Source organism: Onychomys torridus, chromosome 7 (assembly GCF_903995425.1).
Source record: "Onychomys torridus chromosome 7, mOncTor1.1, whole genome shotgun sequence".
NCBI classification, from domain to species: Eukaryota; Metazoa; Chordata; class Mammalia; order Rodentia; family Cricetidae; genus Onychomys; species Onychomys torridus.
The window spans coordinates 2,229,668-2,249,800 of NC_050449.1; the positions used below are offsets into that span (position 1 = coordinate 2,229,668).

The 20,133-nt window shown below is 39.5% G+C and overlaps 1 protein-coding gene across 2 annotated transcripts; it reads left to right on the forward strand.

Annotated features, from left to right (window-relative positions):
• The first annotated feature begins 7,383 nt into the window (after positions 1-7,383).
• LOC118587255 (caspase-1-like) lies at positions 7,384-18,245 on the forward strand. Of its 2 annotated transcripts, XM_036193070.1 has the most exons (10): positions 7,384-7,441; positions 8,047-8,313; positions 8,576-8,638; positions 12,522-12,634; positions 13,381-13,554; positions 13,986-14,220; positions 14,716-14,856; positions 17,044-17,153; positions 17,607-17,710; positions 18,149-18,245. In XM_036193070.1, exons 1-9 carry the CDS (start codon positions 7,435-7,437, stop codon positions 17,703-17,705), a joined length of 1,209 nt encoding a protein of 402 aa, XP_036048963.1. In that variant the 5' UTR covers positions 7,384-7,434; the 3' UTR covers positions 17,706-17,710; positions 18,149-18,245. The 2 variants fall into 2 exon arrangements, with proteins under 2 accessions (XP_036048963.1, XP_036048964.1); XM_036193071.1 differs by lacking the exons at positions 17,044-17,153; positions 18,149-18,245 and having other exon boundaries at positions 17,607-17,698.
• The last annotated feature ends 1,888 nt before the right edge of the window (positions 18,246-20,133 follow it).

The following is a 20,133-nucleotide window of genomic DNA, read 5'->3' on the forward strand; positions in this document are numbered from 1 at the left end:
AGCATGGGACTCCACTGATACCTGAGAGCCCTGGCCACTGATGCCTAAGAGTCCCAGAGGGAAGCAGTGGCCTTGGAAGAAGGAACACCAGGCTGCGACTGGATCTGTGCCATGCATTGGTTTTTGTTTTTGTTTTTGTTTTTTACACTGCCCCACCCCTGGTTCAGACAGCTCAGTGCCAGGCACCCTGCCCATTCTTGAGCCACTGACAGGAAGTGACTTTTTGCTACACTAAGTAAAGATGGCAGTGAGGTCATATGGCCTGTCCTTCTTTTACATTATCTAAGACAGGGCTTGCCTGACTATGTGATCACCTTCTGGTGCCTGACCATGTGGTCACCTGGGTTTTTTTGTTGTTTGTGTTTTGTTTTGTTTTTCAAGACAAACTGAACAGATAAGGAAAAGATAAACTGAAGCATTTAAAAGTAAGTCAGAAACACATTTACGTGGCCAGTCCCTGAGCCTTGGTAATAACAGCAGCAGCAGAGCGAAGACAGCTGTCGGAGTGGAGAGGACCATGGCTCCACTCGGCTCACCTGCAGCGGTGGCAGTGGTGGCAGAGGGAAGGAGAAGAACAACCAGGGAACAGACAGAACAGTGTGAGACAGTTTGAGAGCAAAAGCATGAGGGTGAAGGCACCAGGCAGCTGCAGGAAAATGGTTGTGCCGGTCGGCAGGTGAAACAGGCAGATGAGGTACTGGCAACAGCAGCAGTGCAGCAGTGTGGGAGAGAGGCGCGCCCTGGCTGCATCATGGCAACGGTGGCCACAGAAGTAGAAAACCAGGAAACAGAGACAGAGAAGGATAAGGCATTAGGCATTATGCCCATTTTCCACAGAGAAGTAGACGGTCCAAGAAACTGACCTCTAGTGTCCCAGAGGGTCAGTGAGGACTAGTAACAGCTCAAGATAGCCAATAGGCCATCATACAAAGACTATGGGCCATGCAGTGAGTAGGCACAAGCTGTGCCATATGCCATCACATAGGAAAGGGGCAGGAGAGCTGAAAGCCTGAGACACATGGTGGCCAGTACTGGGTCTTCGAGAAACCAATGTTGAGACAAGATGAGTCCACACTCATGGAAAATGGCCAGAAGGAAAGAGGAGAATCTTACAGATAGGGTGAAGGGTCCCAGTGGCACCTCATGGAAATAGAGAGAAAGAGAGAAGGGAGGAGGGATTTTCTCTTAAAGTAGGCTTTACTTCAGAATTTGCAGGGTGGGTCCCCAAGGGGCAGGCCAGAATGTCAACTTGAAATAAGCACAATTACTGGGTGCCAAAAATCCAATAGTTAGTATCCCTTTTCAGACATAAACTTAGTTCAGCAAAGTCTCTGTGTCTGGTGTGGTAGTAGAAGTTGGTCATCTGTTTACTTAAGGTGATCCTCACAAAGGCCAGCTAGCATCAATCGCTCAGGAGGAACCCAGCAGTTTCCAAGTTTAAAGCAAATGCCGCAGAAAGCCAAGCCAGCTGCACAGAGTCCAGCTGCTTCCTGGGGTCTAAATAAGCAAAATTCTTTGAATGGGAAGCCTAGATGTTTTAATGACTCATTAGTGTGTGTGGGTGATGTTGCCTGGGATGTTTTTTGGGGGATATAGAAAGGGTGTGAAGCACTACCTGGCTATATCCCAGGAGTCTTGCTGGGTCAGGTTCTGGGAAAGGTGGCCCTGTTGATTCCTGTGATAACAGTAGGGTAGGCACTAGACATGTTTGACTGCAAAAGGTAGATTAGGCTTCTCACCAGTTTATTGTGATTGTGCAAGTCTGGGCAGGTCTGTCCTGATAACTGACCAAACAAGATTGGCCAAGTTTTGGTAGGAAAATATCTGGCTTCTTCATAAGGCCCAGAGTTGTTGCTATCCCCAAACTGTGCTGACCACCAGTCGCTTATTTAGCACCATGAATGATTCACAGGATACAGCAGTGAACATTTGCATAATGGCACACTATGCTATGGGTTTCTGATAAATTTCCCCAGGTGGTCTTAGCGTTTGTGAAAGCTATAAGCCCATCCAGCAACACTATCTGCAGTATTAGTGAGAATAGCATAAAGATTGTTGCTTACCCTTCCTTATTTGGCTCAACTGCAGAGACAAGACAGTAAATGCTATGTACTCAGTTCTATTCTTTGTAGGGTTCTTTTCGGAATTTGTCCTCTTTGACATCTTGACCATGTTACTGTTCCACTCTGGCACTCTGCCTTACACTCATCAGTATAGTAAAAGCTGGTTCTTCTGCTTAATACCCTCTCAGTGCAGTGATATATTCCAGGCCCCTGGGGTTGTCCACTTCGTTGGATTGCTAAACTTGAACATTTATTATTACTCATTTCCTCTTATGAATTGTATTAGTTTCATTTCTGGGTTAGTAACAAAAAGAGATATTGAAAAGAAAGGACTCATTTCAGCTCACAATTCCAGATTACAGTCCAGTACAGTAGGGAAGTCTCAGCATCATGAGCTTGAGAGAGCTGGTCACATCACATCCACAACTAAGAGCAGAGAGAAAAGACACATACATGATAGTTTGTTCACCTTGGCTAGCTTTCTTTTCTCTTATGCCATTGCTTCAGGAATAATGCTACCAACACTGAACTATGTCTTTCTTCATTTATTAAAAATCAAGAAATATCCCCCACAGACATGTCCTATCTAATGTAATATAATTTATCCTTCAATAAGACTTTCCAAGTGATTCTAAGTTTTGTTGACAGTAAAAACTTACTAGTACATGGGTCATAGTTTCATAAAAATAGTTCACTATTCTACAATTTTTACACAGAGCAATCACCTTGTCTTTCCTTTCATTTTCCATCTGATCTAATCCTCTCCTACCATGAGCTATTTGAAGTGTTGAGAAAGAGTCATTCCTGTGATTGACTCCTTGGGTAACTTACTCCAGAAGAGTGAGTTTAATTGGGGCATGAAAGGATAAATGCACATGAGCAATGGTTATTTCTCAATCAGTATACATACCTCAGTATAAAGAACCCTGGAACCTGTTCATACTTTCAGGTGCACTGGATGATAGGAGAGAAAAGCCATGGCTGGTGAGTTGTCCTATTTTTAAAGGGGCTGGTGTAGTGAATACACACATGGGAAGGGGCTGGTGTAGTGAATACACACATGGGAATGGGATGATAGTGAATAACATGGGAAGGGGCTGATAGTGAATACACACATGGGAAGGGGCTGGTGTAGTGAATACACACATGAGAAGGGGCTGGTGCAGTGAATACACACATGGGAAGGGGCTGGGGCTCCTGAAAACTATCCTTGGATTCTGTAGGTGTTTAAATGAGCTACATTAAGGAATATGGAGTACAGCAGGGAGGAAACGTGCACAGAAGATTCTCAAAGCCATAGTAAGGAAAGACAGGGCCAGAAGTGAAATGTGCTTCACTGCCATTTTTCTGTCATTATTAAATATTAACTCTTGAATGCCCTTAGTGAAACAAATGGAATGGAATGAGTCTTAGAGACTATTGCCCTTGAAGAAAATGAGTTACCATTATCTCTAATTTTATTAATCTGAATACACATGGGAGAAAAGGATAGTTTCCTCTGAGGTCTTAATAAAGACTGCATCCATTGCCCTGTGTGCATGTATGGGTAATGTTGAGGGGAAATGTGGGAAGACACACAAAGAGGATAGAGAATAGTTAAATGATGTGAAAAGAGAAGTTTACTGATGAAATCTGAAAGGAGGCATACCCTGTTTGTAATGAGAAGATAACCGAGGGCTGTTTCTGACTTGAGAAATCTTTGTGCTCTGAAGAGATGACAGTTCATCCATTCAGTGGGTGCAGTGACAATAAATGGCTTGCTGGATGAACTTTTGGAGAAGAAAGGAAGAGATGGAGAGAATAAAACTGGAAAATAACACTATTATGGAAAAGACATGGGACCTGTGTGATTCTTTCATTCGGAAAGGTCCCAAGGCATGCCAAATCTTTATTAATTATATTTGTAAAGAAGATGGGTACCTGGCAAGAAATATGGGACTTTCTTAGGGTAAGAACTAAACTCCCATGAAAATTTAAGTGTCTCTTTACTTATTTATTTACTTATTTCTCTCTTTCTTTCTCCCTTTCTTTCTTTCTTTCTTTCTTTCTTTCTTTCTTTGACATTAACTTTTTTATTATCTTATGTGTGGGATAATCTTGACTCTCAATTTGACCAACATACATTACCTGGGAAGAAATTCTTAGTGAAATATTATCTAGTATCCATTTGCCTGTGGAGGACTTTCATATTTGTTCATTGATATAGGCAGATGCAATTCACTGTGGGTGGTGCTATTCCATAGGCAGTCTAAGAACAGTGTAAGAGAGAGAACAGTACTGAGGGCAAGCAGGCAAGAAAATATCCCTGTGCTTACTCTCTGTTCTTGACGTTTCTTCAGTAATGGACTGAAAACTGGAGCTGGTGCTAAATAAATCCCTTTTCTACTCAATTAATTTTTGGCAAGTTGTTTTGTCACAGCAACAGGAATACAACTAGAGGACAAGAACTCAAACAGAAAGGAAACCCAGATGCATGAGCTGATGAAGAGGCCATGGAGGGGTACTGCTTCTTGGCTTACTCCCCAGGGCCTGATCAGACTGCTTGCTTATAGAACCCAGGACAACCAGCCCAGGAATGACTCCACCCATACTGGGCTGAGCCCTCCCATATCTATCACTAATTAAGAAAATGCCCCCACAGGCCACAGGCTTGCCTACAGCCTGAGCTTTTGCACACATTTTCACAATGCTGTCCTCGCTTATGATTCTAGTTTGTGTCAAGTTGAAAAAAAAAAAACCAAAAGCTAGCCAGGGCAACATCCCAACTAGTAACTCAAACTGTGGCACATTGTTTGATTCTTTTATCATGTGTATACCCCAATCTACCACCCTTCCAGGGTCCAGGAATATAGGAATAAGATAGGAATATAGAAATATGCTTAAGAAATGGAAACTGACAGCCTTGGCTGGCAAAAAGAGATTAGCCTTCAGTGTTTTACGATTGGGCAGCTCGAACACAAATTTCAGTTTCCTTCTACTAAAGACTGCCCTTTGCAACTCTGGGGTTAGCTATTCTTTGATAACCCCTACCACTCACTAACAAAACCAAAGTTCACTTTTAATGAGTTCTCTATAACAGCCTGCCTTGCCTTGTTTCATATGCCCCCCACCCCACCTGATGGGAACCCACCTACTTCAGGAGAAATTAATTGCAGGTTTGGACAAACATCAATTAACTGAGTCAAGGAGGGCTGCAGGGATATACAAATATTACTTAGCTAAAATCCCCTAAAACCTTGTAAATGGAAAATTGTAAAATCCTAGAACAATTTGTCACTAAAAGTTTAACTTCAAAATTGTAAAAGCTCCTTTGTCTATGTCTTTACTATAAGAAAGAGGCTCTTACCCCCCCTTCCACTGCCACAGCCTCAGAATTCTGAAAACTAGCTGTGGTCTCAACTAGCTGATAAGTTTTTGTTCTCTGCAGTGACATTTCCATTTTTCTTTGGGGAGAGGGATTTGGATTAAATCTGCTTCTGGTTTAATAGACTTTGGTGGTTTGTTGCCAATTATTGTGGGATTCCAAACCCCACAATAGTTTCTGTGTTGTCATGGGTCTCCACAAAAAAAAAAAAAAAAATGGATTTTCTGGATCTCTCTCTTGCTCCACACACTGTAGATTCCTGTAGATTCTAATGTGACTGACAAGTGTGTATATCACCATTGAAGCTTCAGTCATATGTTTGCAGCATAGCTGAATGCCATTCCGTTCTCTTTTTAAGATTTTAAAAGAAGCTTATGTTCCTTAAATATGTGCATTACAGGAAACAAAAGCCAAGAGGACAAGAACTAAGTCATCTAATTTCAAGTATGAAGGAAAAGCCCCCAAAAGAAGCTGTGTCTGGATGTGAACAAAAAACTCCTGGAAGAAAATTTTGTGTCTACAGAGATTTATGGACCAACTGGAATTTCTGTACTGTGGAAAGACTGGAATTTTGTAGATTCAGAGATGAATTAGTTTATGTTGGGCTAATTTTAGCCTTCTGCAACAGCCATCCCTTGCTCCACTCTCTATCTGAACTAACATGTAGTGATAATAAAGACCATTTAGAAGCTATTAACTCTGGAGAACATGAGATTTCACCAATCAGAGAGCTGAGATTGTCATCAGATAACAGTTTAGGACTATAGCATAGCTTTGCCCATCTCAGTGTATCTGCTGAACTCACCAATACATTTTAAACTTGCCTGGATTTATGGCTTTCTTGGTTTTCTAAAACTCGAAAAACTTGATGAAACTGCTTCTATGTTGGAGCTTGGGATTTGGGTAACTGAAATCTGTGTTCCCGGGCCCTAGAAATGGCACCAGGATCAACCTCTCTTTACCTTTAAGATGACAGCTGTGGTTTGTATGACACAAGCAGCTCAGCTTGATGTGTCCTTAGAGACCCTGCTCATTGTGTTTTGTCCCAGCCCCCAACATCAGCAGGCACCCCCTGCTAGCCCAAGGGCAGCTCCTGCCAGGAAACTGAGTTGTCTGACTGAGGATCCACACCTCTCCTCTTCCAGATCCACCTTCAGTCTCATCCCCAGCCCTGTAGCAGAAAACCTGCTGCTTTCTCCTTTTCCTCTGTCGTCATCCCCAACAGATCACAAAGATTTTCCCCCCAAAACTTCCTTTCCAAGACTCATCCTATTATTCCAGCCCCAACACCAGCAGGCATTCCCTGTGAACACACCAGCCTAGTAAGCCAGGGGAACAGATAAGCCCACCAAAGACCTCTACCACCCACTCTTCCCTTCCCAATTCAATCCCCCAGTCCCATCCCTATCTCTGTAACTGAGCCCAACTGCAGCCTCCTTTGCATGTCCCACCTCCCAGGCTACATTTCCTGTGGCTCCCACAGAGCATCCCCTCCCAACTTCCCTTGCACCATTCTTGGCTTTACTCCAGCCCCTCCTCCAGCTGGAGCCTCTGCTGACCCACAGACCTCACAGGCAAGAAAACAAGGTCAACTGACTGCAGATCTTCTCTTCTCCCCCTGTTCTCCCAGCTCCACTCTCCAGTCTCATCCTCAGCTCTGCAGCAGGAACAACTGCAGGAGCCTTCCCTGCACCCCAGGTCCCATCTCCTGTGGATCCCACAGATCTTCCCTTTCTAACCTTCCTGTCTGTACTTGTTGCCTTGTCCCAGCTCATTCTTTGCTTATGACTAAAACACACTCCCTTCCTACCAGGAGATATTCCAAGTATTGTAGAAAGATGATTTCTAAGGTTGACTCCTTGTCAAACTGAGTTTCAGAACAGTAAGTCTGATTAGGGAAGGAAGCATGCGCACACATGAATAGGGGTTATTGCTCAATCTGCATTCACGCCCTGGTGGAAACGAACTTTCAGTTTCAGTAGCTCCGGATGGTAGGAGAGAAACACCATGGCTGGTGAGTTTTCCCTATTGTTAAAGGGGCTAATTTCGTCTATAAGTTGTTTGAAAGGGGGCTTTTCTGGAAGCTATCAGCAGCTTTGGCAGATGTTTACTTGAGCTGAATCTGGGCAAAGGGAAGACTGTATGGAAGAAATTTGCACAGAAGATTCTTAAAGTCACAGAAGGCAAAGGCCAGGGCCTGAGAGGAAATGGTGCTTTATTTGTATCCTGCCGTCATTTTGCAATCTTAGCTCTTCTGTGTCCCTAGTCTGACAGAGGGAACCAGATGACTCACAGAGATGGAGGGTGCAAAGGAGAATGGTTTATTGTTACTTCTTTGTTTTATTCATCTGATTTGAGAACATGTGAAACCAAGATGAGGGTTTATACTTCTTGAGCTCTAACAGAAAGACAGTAACTTGGTACTTCTGCCTCACCCATATGCTCCTGTGTATTGTTGAGGGAAAACAGAGAACAGAGATAGCAAACACAAAGAGATAAGAGATGTATGTGAAAGAGACATTTTACTGATTCAGTCTGAAAGAGGCTATGCCCTCTTTACAACATGAAAGGGACATGTGGTTGTTTTCTTGACTTGAGAAATCTTTTTGCCTTAAACAGACAACATCCTCAGGGCAAAGAGGAAGCAGTTCATCCGTTCAGTGGGTGCAGAGACAATAAATGGCTTGCTGGATGAACTTTTGGAGAAGAAAGTGCTGAACCAGGGAGAGATGGAGAGAATAAAAGCTGTAAATGCCACTGTTATGGACAAAGCACGGGACCTGTGTGATTCTGTCACTAGAAAGGGACCTCTGGCATGCCAAATCTTTATCACTTACATTTGTAATGAAGACGCCTACCTGGCAGGAGTTCTGGAGCTTGAATTGGGTAAGAGCCTGTATGTCAGACTAAATTGAGAGTGCATTTGTATAGCCAATATCTGATTCACATGTTTCTTATGCAGTTTGAAGATAACTCCCTTACCTCAGACTCCAAAGTCCATTTTTGTGTCAGTGGCCCTATCATATCTCCTGTCTCTCTTACTTCTGTTCTTTTTCCTTGGTCTCATATAGGTCATATTGGCCCCCAACTGGTTGTATAACCAAGATTAACTTGGAGTGGTGAATTAATTGCTTTTGCCTCTCTTCAGGTTCACCAGCTGACAATTCCATCAGTACAGATGATTTCCAGGGAGGACTTCCTTCTTCCTCAGGTAGACTAATCTTTTTGGCTATTTTCTTCATGGAGTAAACCTAAGTTGTGGGGATAGGAGTAACTCTGAATCATTGATTCTATGATTTTCTTTCTTCTATTCTCTACATATCTTGCTCAAGCCAAAGCAGTTCTCATGGCTTCACCACCCATATTTATAGTAAAGCTTTCTGAGTTTGTCCCTCAAGTCTTAACTCCCTATTTGGGGTACCAAACCTTATCATTCAAGTGCCTCATGCACATATCTCCATCTCCTCTGGATATGAGTTTCTAAACTCCGCTGCAGGCAAGCTTGTCAGTCTCCTCCTCTTCCTTCTCTTCAGTATCTCTGCCTTCGCTAAAGCTGTCATGGTCAGCCGTTGTCCAAAGAGAAACTCAAGATGCATCCTTAGCTCTTCTTTTCCTCTCCTACAAACTTTCAGTGTGTGGCTGTTTTCATGTATTCCCTCTCAAGTCCTCCCTCACTTTATCACATCCTGTTATTTATAGTATACAGTCGTTGCCAATCATTACTCTCTCTATGGTTATCTATGTCAGCTATAAATTTCTTGGTCATTAGAAAAATAGTTATCGCATTCCAATTGTACTCTAGACATTGTTCTATAGAATATTCAAGAATAATAAGCATGAAAAACGATAGTTCTGATTGAATTGAACTTGAACAAATAAATATTATGTGAATAATTATTTAATAGTATTTTTATCACTGAATTAAAGCTACCAATATTTTAAACATAGTAATGATGACACAAACCTTTATTAAAATAACATGGAGCTCAGTTAGAAAGTCAATATTCATAGTGTTCCTTACATGATAGAAGGTTGTTCCTTATTTGAGAAGATTATAAAAGTCATTCTTAATGAGCAAGCAGCTCTCTTTGTTAGCATTTCTGGCACCACCTGGCCTATCCCCGGGGCCCCCAGCTGTAGCCACTAAGAATACCTCCGGCATGCATGTGTTGTCAGTATTCAGGCAGATGCCTAGCCACCCCAGGATACTATGGCCATACCTCACTACATAATCTATGTGGTTGCACTAAATGGCTCCAGAGTCTCTATGTGCATGCCCTAAACTCCCTTTAAAAACAAGTGCCACCCATTCCCCCTCCCTTTTTCTGCACCACTTCTTTCTCAGAGGCAGGTCTCCAGGAATCCCCGCTCTCCTCAACCCTTTCAATAAACCTTCAACGTGGGTTTGTTGAATGGTGTGATTCATTCTCACCACCACTAAACTACAACACTCTTCCATGCCAGAGATATTCCACACTGTCTTACATACCTACAATAGATCGAACTAACAGCACTGTGTTTCTAGCTGTCCTGTGAAAGACATTGGAAAGGATGTGAGAAGATTATGGGAGACTTTGTAAATTCAGCTTAGATGTATCACACACCAAACACATGTGTGTCTTCTATTGCTTACAACTGATTATTCAGACAATATGTTCTGAAATGCTGGTAACAAGGATAACTTAGTGGCACAGGGTAGGTACATCTTATAGGCAGATTCTGGGAGTGTAAAATCAATCTCTACTGGGAAAAAAAAGCAAAAATAAGCTTAATTTACACAATATTAGAGATACCACAGGAAACATTTATGTCCCGAATAACAGAAACCACATTAATATTTCAATGGTCTTCACTGAAATGGCACTGCCACCTCATGGAAGCTGATTATCCACACACACCAGTTCCATTGCTAATAATGTTAGTTTTGAATAAGCTCATGTCTTTCTTAAGAAATGACTAGTGTTGCATGTTGCAAGAGAGGTTTTCCACCATAGTTCTAAAATAATTTCATCCACAAAACAATGCTTCCTCTCAAGTCAGAAAGGCAAGTGTTTAAAAAAACACCCAATTATTCTATTGGATCTATTAATGATAATTAATCTACATGTTTTATTCTATATTTCATGTAGTGTGATATTCTTATATACTTGAATATTTTATTCAATTACTTAAAATACCTCTAATATAAATAAATATTTGTTTAATTTGTTGTTGCTTTATACTTATTTGTGCAGAAGCAAGACATCTTTTTCTAATCAATAAGTATTTTCCATATTTTTCCAGGATATTCATTCTAAGTAGTTTATGATCTTTTCTACAATCAACACATTTTGATGACTTGGTCCAACTTGCTAAACATACAATTTATCTAATGCCTTTTAAAATTAATCAAAATATCCTCGTTTTAATTGCTTCATTTCTGTTCTCTAAGGACCTAAGTAAAAATATTTCTATTTTGAAAATATACCAAGTGTACATCAAATTATTTAGAAGTACGTTACCTAATTTGAAGATATTGAAGTTGGGATCCAGGAGCTCATAGAAATCATTGTGAAAACTCTCCCTCATAGATTTGTGCAAACAATAATAAGTGATATGAATTCACAAAATTTGCACATTAATTTTAGCAATTACATGCTACTTCACATTCATTCTAGTAAATATATTCAAAGTTGTTTCTTCTTTGGTTAATGTACACATGCAATAGAAAGTGATCCTGAGGGAGAGGATAGAGAATCATTTCTTAAAAGTACTTAATGTGATGGCTACCATTGTGCACACGTTAAAAGAAAATAGGTGACTAGACTGCTACACAACTCCAGGGAGGCTACCTAGAAAACAGGACCCTAGGAAAGACACAGGGATCACCCAATGACAGAGAAATGGATGAGATGTACATGAACAACCTGGATGACAGTGGGAGTAATGAAGGGCAAGGTTTGAGGGAAAGAAAGCTTAGGGGAGCAGGAGATCCCAGCTGCCTCAAGAACAGAAAGGGAGAACAAGGACTAACAGACCATAATAAATGATGACCACATGAGAACAGGAATAGGCAGAGTGCTGGAGAGGTCCCCAGAAATCCACAATGATACATCCTCTATACACTGCTGGCAATGGTAGAGAGAAAGCCTGATCTGACCTAGTCTGGTGATCAGATGGCCAAACACCCTAACAGTCGAGCTGGAACTCTCATCCAATAACTGATAGAATTGGATGCAGAGATCCTCGGCCAGGCCCCAGGTGGAGCTCCAGGAGTCCAATTGTCGAGAAAGAGGAGGGACTGTAAGAGCGTGAATTGTTGAGACCAAGATTGGAGAGGCACAGGGACAAATAGCCAAACTAATGGAAGCACATGAATTATGAACCAAAGGCTGTGGAGCCCCCAGCTGGATCAGGCCCTCTGGATAAGTGAGACAATTGAATAGCTTGAACTGTTTGGGAGGCACCCAGGCTGAGGGACTGGGACCTGTCCTTAGTGCATGAGCTGGCTGTTTGGAAACTGGGGCTTACACAGGGACACTTTGCTCAACCTGGAAAGAGGGGACTGGACCTGCCTGTACTGAATCCATCAGGTTTAAATGAATCCCCAGGGGAGTCTCGGCCCTGGAGGAGATGAGATTGGAGAGAAGGGGATGGGGGAAAGGTGGGGGCGGGAGAGGGGAGGACAGGGGAACCCGTGGCTGATGTGTAAATTTAAAACTCAAATATAATAATAATAAAAAAGAAAATAGGTAAGCATATGTGTTTTTTTTTCCCAGTGGAATTAAATAAGATATATTTTCTACCTCCCCTACATGAAATTTCATTTTAGGCTTCAAATACTTTCTAAAATAAATTAAAAATCTTAATACTCTGTACTTTGTTCTTATCTAAAATATTTGTCAAAATACTAATCACAAGATAGATCCCAGATCACACCATTAGGCATCTCTGGCTTGCAATCTGCACATTAATGATGGTGTGTATCTCGTTCTACAGTGTGGTAATGAACCCAGGGTTGTCCTCACCTGTCTTCACACATAGATAAGGCTGTAAGAGACTTGATGTGACAGCACCAGGCTTCAATACACCCATGGTATTTTTGTCTTTTACAGAAGCAAAGCAAGAACAGAACAAAGAAGGCAGCACACTTCCAGGACAAAGTGGGACCCTCAAGTTATGCCCCTTAGAAAGAGTCCAGAAGATCCGGGAAGAAAACCCTTCAGAGGTGCTGTGCACAGAATCTGGGATGGAGTGAGCTGAGGAATACTGAGGCAATCCTGAAGGACAGTGCTTCTTGGTCAAAGCCATGTTCATTGAAATGTCCCAGAGACTCCATGGGCCACTTTACCTTACATAAAATTTCCCTACCCTCTAGAATCTCAGGTTTAACTTGGAGTTTTACAAATTTGGTCCAATTCCTTGGAATACAATAATAGCAACAGTAAAATCAGTGGCTAACATTAGATACTTACTGTGAGTCAAATATTACTCCACACTTTATATTAACCTTCAAAATGACCCATATTAGAGATTCAGAAACTGAATCAGGTATGGATCAGTATTATGTGTACAGTCAGTAAAAAATTGGAGGAATCAGTTTTACAATTTAGCGATCCCTAGCTTTGTTTTTCAAAATTTTACTTTCAAAATTAAGGGTAGATGCTCAGAGACCACGTGGAAGTTTGGACATTGCATTAGCACCTTGACTTAAGAATTAATTCCCCTCCTGTTCTTCTTCTTCTTTTTTTTTTTTTTTCCGGGAGCTGAGGACCAAACCCAGGGCCTTGTGCTTTCTAGGCAAGGGCTCTACCACTGAGCTAAATCCCCAACCCCCCCTTCCTGTTCTTAACCTAATCTTCACAAGGTTGTTTTCTTGAAAGAATTAAGAGGAGGGAACTAGGAAATACCATAAGCACATGAAGTAGACATTGAATTAAACAAAACCTTTCATTCATTCTGCCCTTCATACAGATTTATCCAATAATGAATACATCTATTCGTACACGTCTTGCCCTCATTATCTGCAACACAGAGTTTGAATACCTTCCTAGGAGGGATGGAGCTGATGTGGACCTCAGAGAAATGAGGTTGCTGCTGCAGGATCTAGGATATACTGTGAAAGAGAAAGAAAATCTCACAGCTCAGGTAGTATTGCTCATAATATGAAAACAATGTCCATATCTTTCAAATCCCTAGATAATGCTAGAAAATATGTCACAGAAAATTTAAGTCTTGCTAGTAAATGCTGGAAAACACGGTAATAGTAACAGAAGTGTGTAATGATGATATCCTTTGGTGAGGAGCCACTGAGTATTACACATGCCTGTCAAGTGCTAAATACTTTAGCCAAAGTCTCCTGTAACATCTAATTGAAAAATATTTCTACCAGTTGAATGATTCAGGATGGCTTCCTATAATATTTATAGCCTTAATTTTTATAAAATTGAAAATTAGAAATTTTCTTTTCCATGTCATTCATTTTCATCAAATTATTCAAGGACTCCCTTTACTGTTTCTAGTGACATCTCCCAGTGTAATGATAGTTCATCTAAAATCACTAATTTGGTCTCTTACAGGAGATGACTGAAGTGGTAAAGGAATTTGCTGACTGCCCAGAGCACAAGACTTCTGACAGTACTTTCCTCATATTCATGTCTCATGGTATCCGGGAAGGAATATGTGGGAAGACATACTCTGATAAAGTACCAGATGTTTTAAAAGTCGACACTATCTTTCGAATGATGAACACTTTGAAGTGTCCAAACTTGAAAGACAAGCCTAAAGTGATCATCATTCAGGCTTGCCGTGGGGGTGAGTTCTGATAGTTTAAATTAACAGGACATTCACAGTCTGACTTTATCATTTATATGTAGACAGTACTTTCCAGTGTTTTGGGGTTGATATCTAAATATCAAACATCTGTTTTACTACATAGTTAATAATGCATTATGTAGATTGTATTTCAAGTTGGTAGATATTTACTTCATTTTCCACTAGAGAATATCAACAGTCAGTGCATACATATTGATCTTTGGATGTTATTGGAGTCCATTTAAAGACAAAGAGAAAAAAGAATCATTGAAACATCCCTATAAAACACACACACACATATACATACATATATATTTACATTCACATATGTGTATGTACTCACATTCATATATATATATATATATATATATATATATATATATATATATGACTAAAAGCTGACTAATATGCTTATAAATAGAGTTTAATAAACATTTCAAGGAAACAATTCCCTTGGAAATTGTTAGTAACATAAAATGAATTTTGTCTTTCTAGAGAACCGAGGAGTGGTGTTGGTAAAAGATTCAGTAGAAGACATTGGAAAGAAATTCCTAGTGGATGCAGATTTGGAAGATGATGGAATTAAGAAAGCCCACATAGAGAAGGATTTTATTGCTTTCTGCTCTTCAACACCAGGTAAAGAATTTTTTTATGCAGATCACATTTGTCAGGATTATTGTTAAAGGGACTCCATACTTAGTATTACATGAGATGTTTAATGACTTCATATTCAGTCCTCCTTACCCACAGAGACTAAATATACATATATTTTTTCTGAATTAATAAACTCTTCCATGGTGCATAATGTTTTTCCTAGAACTATGAAGGATAACAAAGAAATAAACAGATGAATGTGCACCCTAAAGTTCATTAGAATCTGAAAGGTGCACACCATTAGTCAGTACACCAGTGCGCACAGGTATGAAGTGCTTCCAAAATCCTGATGATTAAGACATGGAGACAGGAAAATTAATCACTGAACCTCAAGTCCTCCGAGTCCAAGCTGGACAAGTGCCTGCAATCTCAATGTTGCTATGAGTAGTTGAAAGGGTAGACACAAGACAACCTCCTGAAAACATGACCAGCTAACCTATGCCACGTATTGGAGGCTAAGTGCGTTTCATGGGAGATGGTTTTATACATGAAAAGAGATATTAATAAATAATTCAGTTATATGCTAAACAGTAATAGTCAGACTACATCCTAATACTTCCAGTTATTACATCTTATGTTAAGTCTAGTTACTTTATCTTGCCTGAGATTTCTTTGAATTTCTCACTAACATTTGCAAATATACTTCTTATTGTGGCAAGAATTGAATAGGACTATATGTGTGAAATATTGAACAATTCCTAAAAACTCAAACATTAAGTTATTCTTATTATCATGATTTTAATTTGTGATTTAACTCAAGTTACTTACTATATTAAGGTTTAAATAAAACTCATTTGAGTCTTTCATTTCATGAATTTTCCATTTTGGGGGGCCTATATTCTTTTACACAAATACAACCTTAAGGCCACGCCTCTAATCAAATAGTTTACAGATTATGTTATTAACAGTAGTTATAATCTCCAGACAGTCTACTTCTACACTGGGTAGTTCATGTCTTACTGTATATCTCACTCCATTATTTTCAAATGATAAAATATCATGGCTATTGATTCATTCTGGGCACATAGGGCCTTGCTAAATGATTGGCTACTGATAAATTCTGGCAGATGGAGAATCATCTTTGGAAATATACCAAATAATAAGCCTATGAGACTCCATTTCATAGTTTCATACCATTGGTCACACAGACAGCCCTAATTACACTCAATGAATAATTAAAATGACAAAATGACATGAACACAGGAAAGAGACATATGAGTGGAGAGGTATTGGCTTATGAGTGTGAGGGAGTTAATGAGAGGGCAGGATATAAATATAATCAGATACATTCTATATATGGAAGAAATTGTCAAAAAAAAATGTATTTAATTTAGAAATACCATCGCAAAATATCCACATTTCCTACTTAAGAATGTAGCCAACTTTATTATTAGATTTAACTGTTTCTTTATATCATTTCTTCTCATCTTACACACACATTCCTCTCTGGTTATAATCTTTGTCTTTCCATTCTTGCCATCCATGCTGCTGGTTTCTGTATCTCTTTCTCTTGTTGTCTTCAATATTCTTTGTAAATGGTTCAGACTCTACCTATCTTCCGTACCCACTACCAAACCTAGATGTAATTTGCCTCAACCATATAGTAGGACCTTTTAGAAAAGAATCTGGACTTTGTAGGACTTTTACAGAAAGAATTTGGCCTTTTATTCTCTCCACTGTCAAAGTACTTGCAGAGATACCTGCTTCTGCCCCTCATTTCCTTTACCTAGCTCAGATGTTTGTGGTATATTATCTATTCTTCAAATATCTCTTTTTGGTAGAAATATTTATTCCCAACTTATAATTAAGAAGAATATTGCATTTCAAAATGTGCAACAGACTTAAATCCAAGCCATTACATGTCATCCTAGAAAAAACACTCAGATACTTATTCTCCCAACCTAATCACTCCCTTACCCTAGGGCCTGCCTCTCTACTAGGTTTTTCAGCTCTTTGACATCAAGAACTACACCATCTGAAAATCTGCATTGTATTTAGCAACTGCCTTGAGTAAGAGGGAAGCAGCATTCATTAAATTATATAAACTGGCAAGCAGTTTATAGGATACAATATAGATTCTATAATGTGTCCAGCTACAGTGGAAAGGTTAGAGTGTCCTATATCCAAGGTCAGGCCTGTCATAAGATTTGGAATATATGTTATTCACAGATAATGTCTCCTGGAGGCATCCTGTCAAAGGCTCTATTTTCATTGTGGAACTCATCAAACACATGAAAGAATATGCCTGGTCTTGTGACCTGGCAGACATTTTCAGAAAGGTAGGATTCTGAAGCTTTATTGATTCTGCTTTCCTGGTCCTTGGCTATTTAGGCTGGTTCTAATGGGAAAGCTCTGGACATGTTTGTCTTGTAATAATATAGTCCTTTCCAAAGAGCTTTGTATTATTATTATTTCTTTTTGGTTAGTCAACATTACCTCCATGATGCCAATGTTTTATGATCAAAAGCTTTAAGAAATAATCATTTATATTAACTGCTATCCTGCCCTTATTAGACAATGGAACAGAATATAATATCCCTGTGTCAATCATATTTGTAATTCTAGCAAGAGAACTTAACAGTCTGGAAGATAGTCTCATTTCTTTGGTTCCTACAAATGCCTTGAGTTATTGTTTAGTGTCATGCTAGTCAATACAGTTTTTTTTTTTTTCATCTCAAGTCAAGATTCTACTCTCTGAAAATAATGGCTACACACCTCCCTTTATCTTCTAGGTTCAATTTTCATTTGAACAACCAAAATATAGTTTACAGATGCCCACCACTGAAAGGGTGACTTTGACAAAACGTTTCTACCTATTCCCAGGACATTAAAATAAGTATGTTGCACCATTGTCTATGTACATTTTTGTGTGCCTGTGTGTGTGTGTGTGTGTGTGTGTAGAGTAGGGAAAGGTTGGATAAAGACCACTGAAGATTAATAAAACTGATCCTGGTCCAGGTTGCTAGGTCTGACATAATTATTGGGAAGAGTAGAGAAACACTGAAGGGATGTCATGTTTTCAGTTCTCTACAAAGAGCCTTCTTTCTTAACATTCTCAGATTTGGATGTGTCTTTCTCAGGGTTAGTTGTTGTGAACCAAAATTTTGAGAGGCCTATGTTCTATGTGTCTAGATTTCATCTCAGTAGAATAAAACTTAAACATGCCTTGGTTCTTCTCTGTTGTGAGTGTATATACCAGAATTACAGGGTGATATGATAATTTGCATATACATCAGCAGAATATTTATGTTTGTGTAATTTCTCTTTCCCTTAGGAAGCCAAGAATTCCACCATTCTGTACCTGTTTTGGGAATCATGTCAATTAAAAGCAACATTTCTCTAAATCATGCAATAAATCTCAAACAAAACTGAAAGGCTACCCTGTTTGTTGTTGCTGTTGCTATTAGATTTTCCTTTACTTGACTTGATGCTCGCACAAGAGTAGGAACTTGTGTCTTTTTTATTGAATTAATTCTTTGATAATTTTATACATGTATAAAGTGCATTTTGATTACTATAATTTCATACTTTCTTTAGTATTCTTTTATCCCTATGATTACTCTCCTCTCTACCATTCCCTTTCACAGACCCATGTGTCTTTTGTTTTTGAGACCTACCAAGTTTAACCAGGATCATCAGGGCAACCATGGGAAGGGACTGTCCACTGGAGCCTTGTAGATACCTTAGTGGAAATACAACTGCAGACAGTTAACTAGCCCTCTCTGTAGTGATGCTGTTCTGTCTATGACCTTGTAACACCACCCCTAGATATGTAGTAGGTAACTGACCTACCTACCTATGACCTTGAATTACCTGCCCCTGGGGCATGGCTTGGGGCTACCCTTAAGACTTGAGACACACCTGAAAATGTAAAAAAAAAAAAAAAAAGACTTGAGACATATGTAGGCTGGTCTCTTCTCTTACTCATGGGCTAGATGTTACAGAAAGTCTCAGTGGCAGAGCAGCATTAGACTGTACCTCAGCTTTCCAGGATAAATCTCCTGTGCTGTAGTGAGTTTCCCCCCTAATAAATTCCTTTACCCTTTAAGCAGAATCCATTAATTTCACACATTATCTGGCTCCCAATGTGGGGCACAAGCCTACAACCCTGGGATTAAGAGTCCCATGATCTACCAATTGAAACTGATTGAGCGAACCATCAGCCTTAGATAAATTGCACTGTTATGGACTCTTGTATATTGATACAATTTAAACTATTTTTCTACTCCTCTGTAAGATAATATGTATACAGATACAAATTCAAAACTATAATTGTCATATTGTACACATGTTCCTACTTATATTTTAAATATTTTGTATACTGACACAAATGGAAAATTATATTTACCATATTGTATGTTTGTTTTACCCTTGTTTAGGATATTTTGGATACTGATACATATTAAGGATACTGTTATCATATTGCACTATACATTTCTACCTTCGTTTAAGATATTTTGTGTGTTGTCACAATTTTGAGGTCATTGTCCTTATACTATACATCTGTTTATAGACTGTTTACCTTGATATGTGAAGCCTTAGTCCTTAGGTTATTTAGGTAGGTAAGACCTACAGAATAATAGTCATCTATAGTTATATTAGTTGGGTTTTCCAGATTTACAGAAACTTATGTCAGATGAATAGGAATCTTTAAACACTTCATAGACCTGGGGAACATTGCCATTAAAATGTTTTGATAACTTAGAATTCTGTTAATGTTGAGACATGATTGCACCTGGAACCACCAATCTACTCCCTTAAGAGAATGCTGGACTTCTAAGACACTCCATTTGAAAGTTTGTCTTCTTCTTAGCACAAAACGGCCTACTGGGCAAAGAACTGCCCTTTCCTTGACTGCTGACAGTATGAACGCTGTCCTTTCTGGATGAGCAGGACACAAGGAAAAGTGACTACTGAAACTTGCCAAAACAAGTCAAGATGGTCTCTTAAAATTCTTGCTTCTGAAAATGGTCTGTCAGATATTCTAGTCCTTTAAACAAAATGGATGCCCGGATTGTACTGAGAATCTTTAGGTGACTGTCCAGGCTGCCAGCTGTGTCTGTCTATTCTAAAGTATTTTTAGAAGTTGCTTGTTTGCACTTCCTGTTTTCTCAGGTAATATTATTTTCCTTCTCAAGTCTTTGATTGGGTTGAAGAATAGATAGTTACAGTTATAATCCTCTCATATATCCTTTCTCAGAATATTTCAGATAATAAAGTTAGATTCTTTAGGATAGTACAGCTATTGGAGCAATCTCT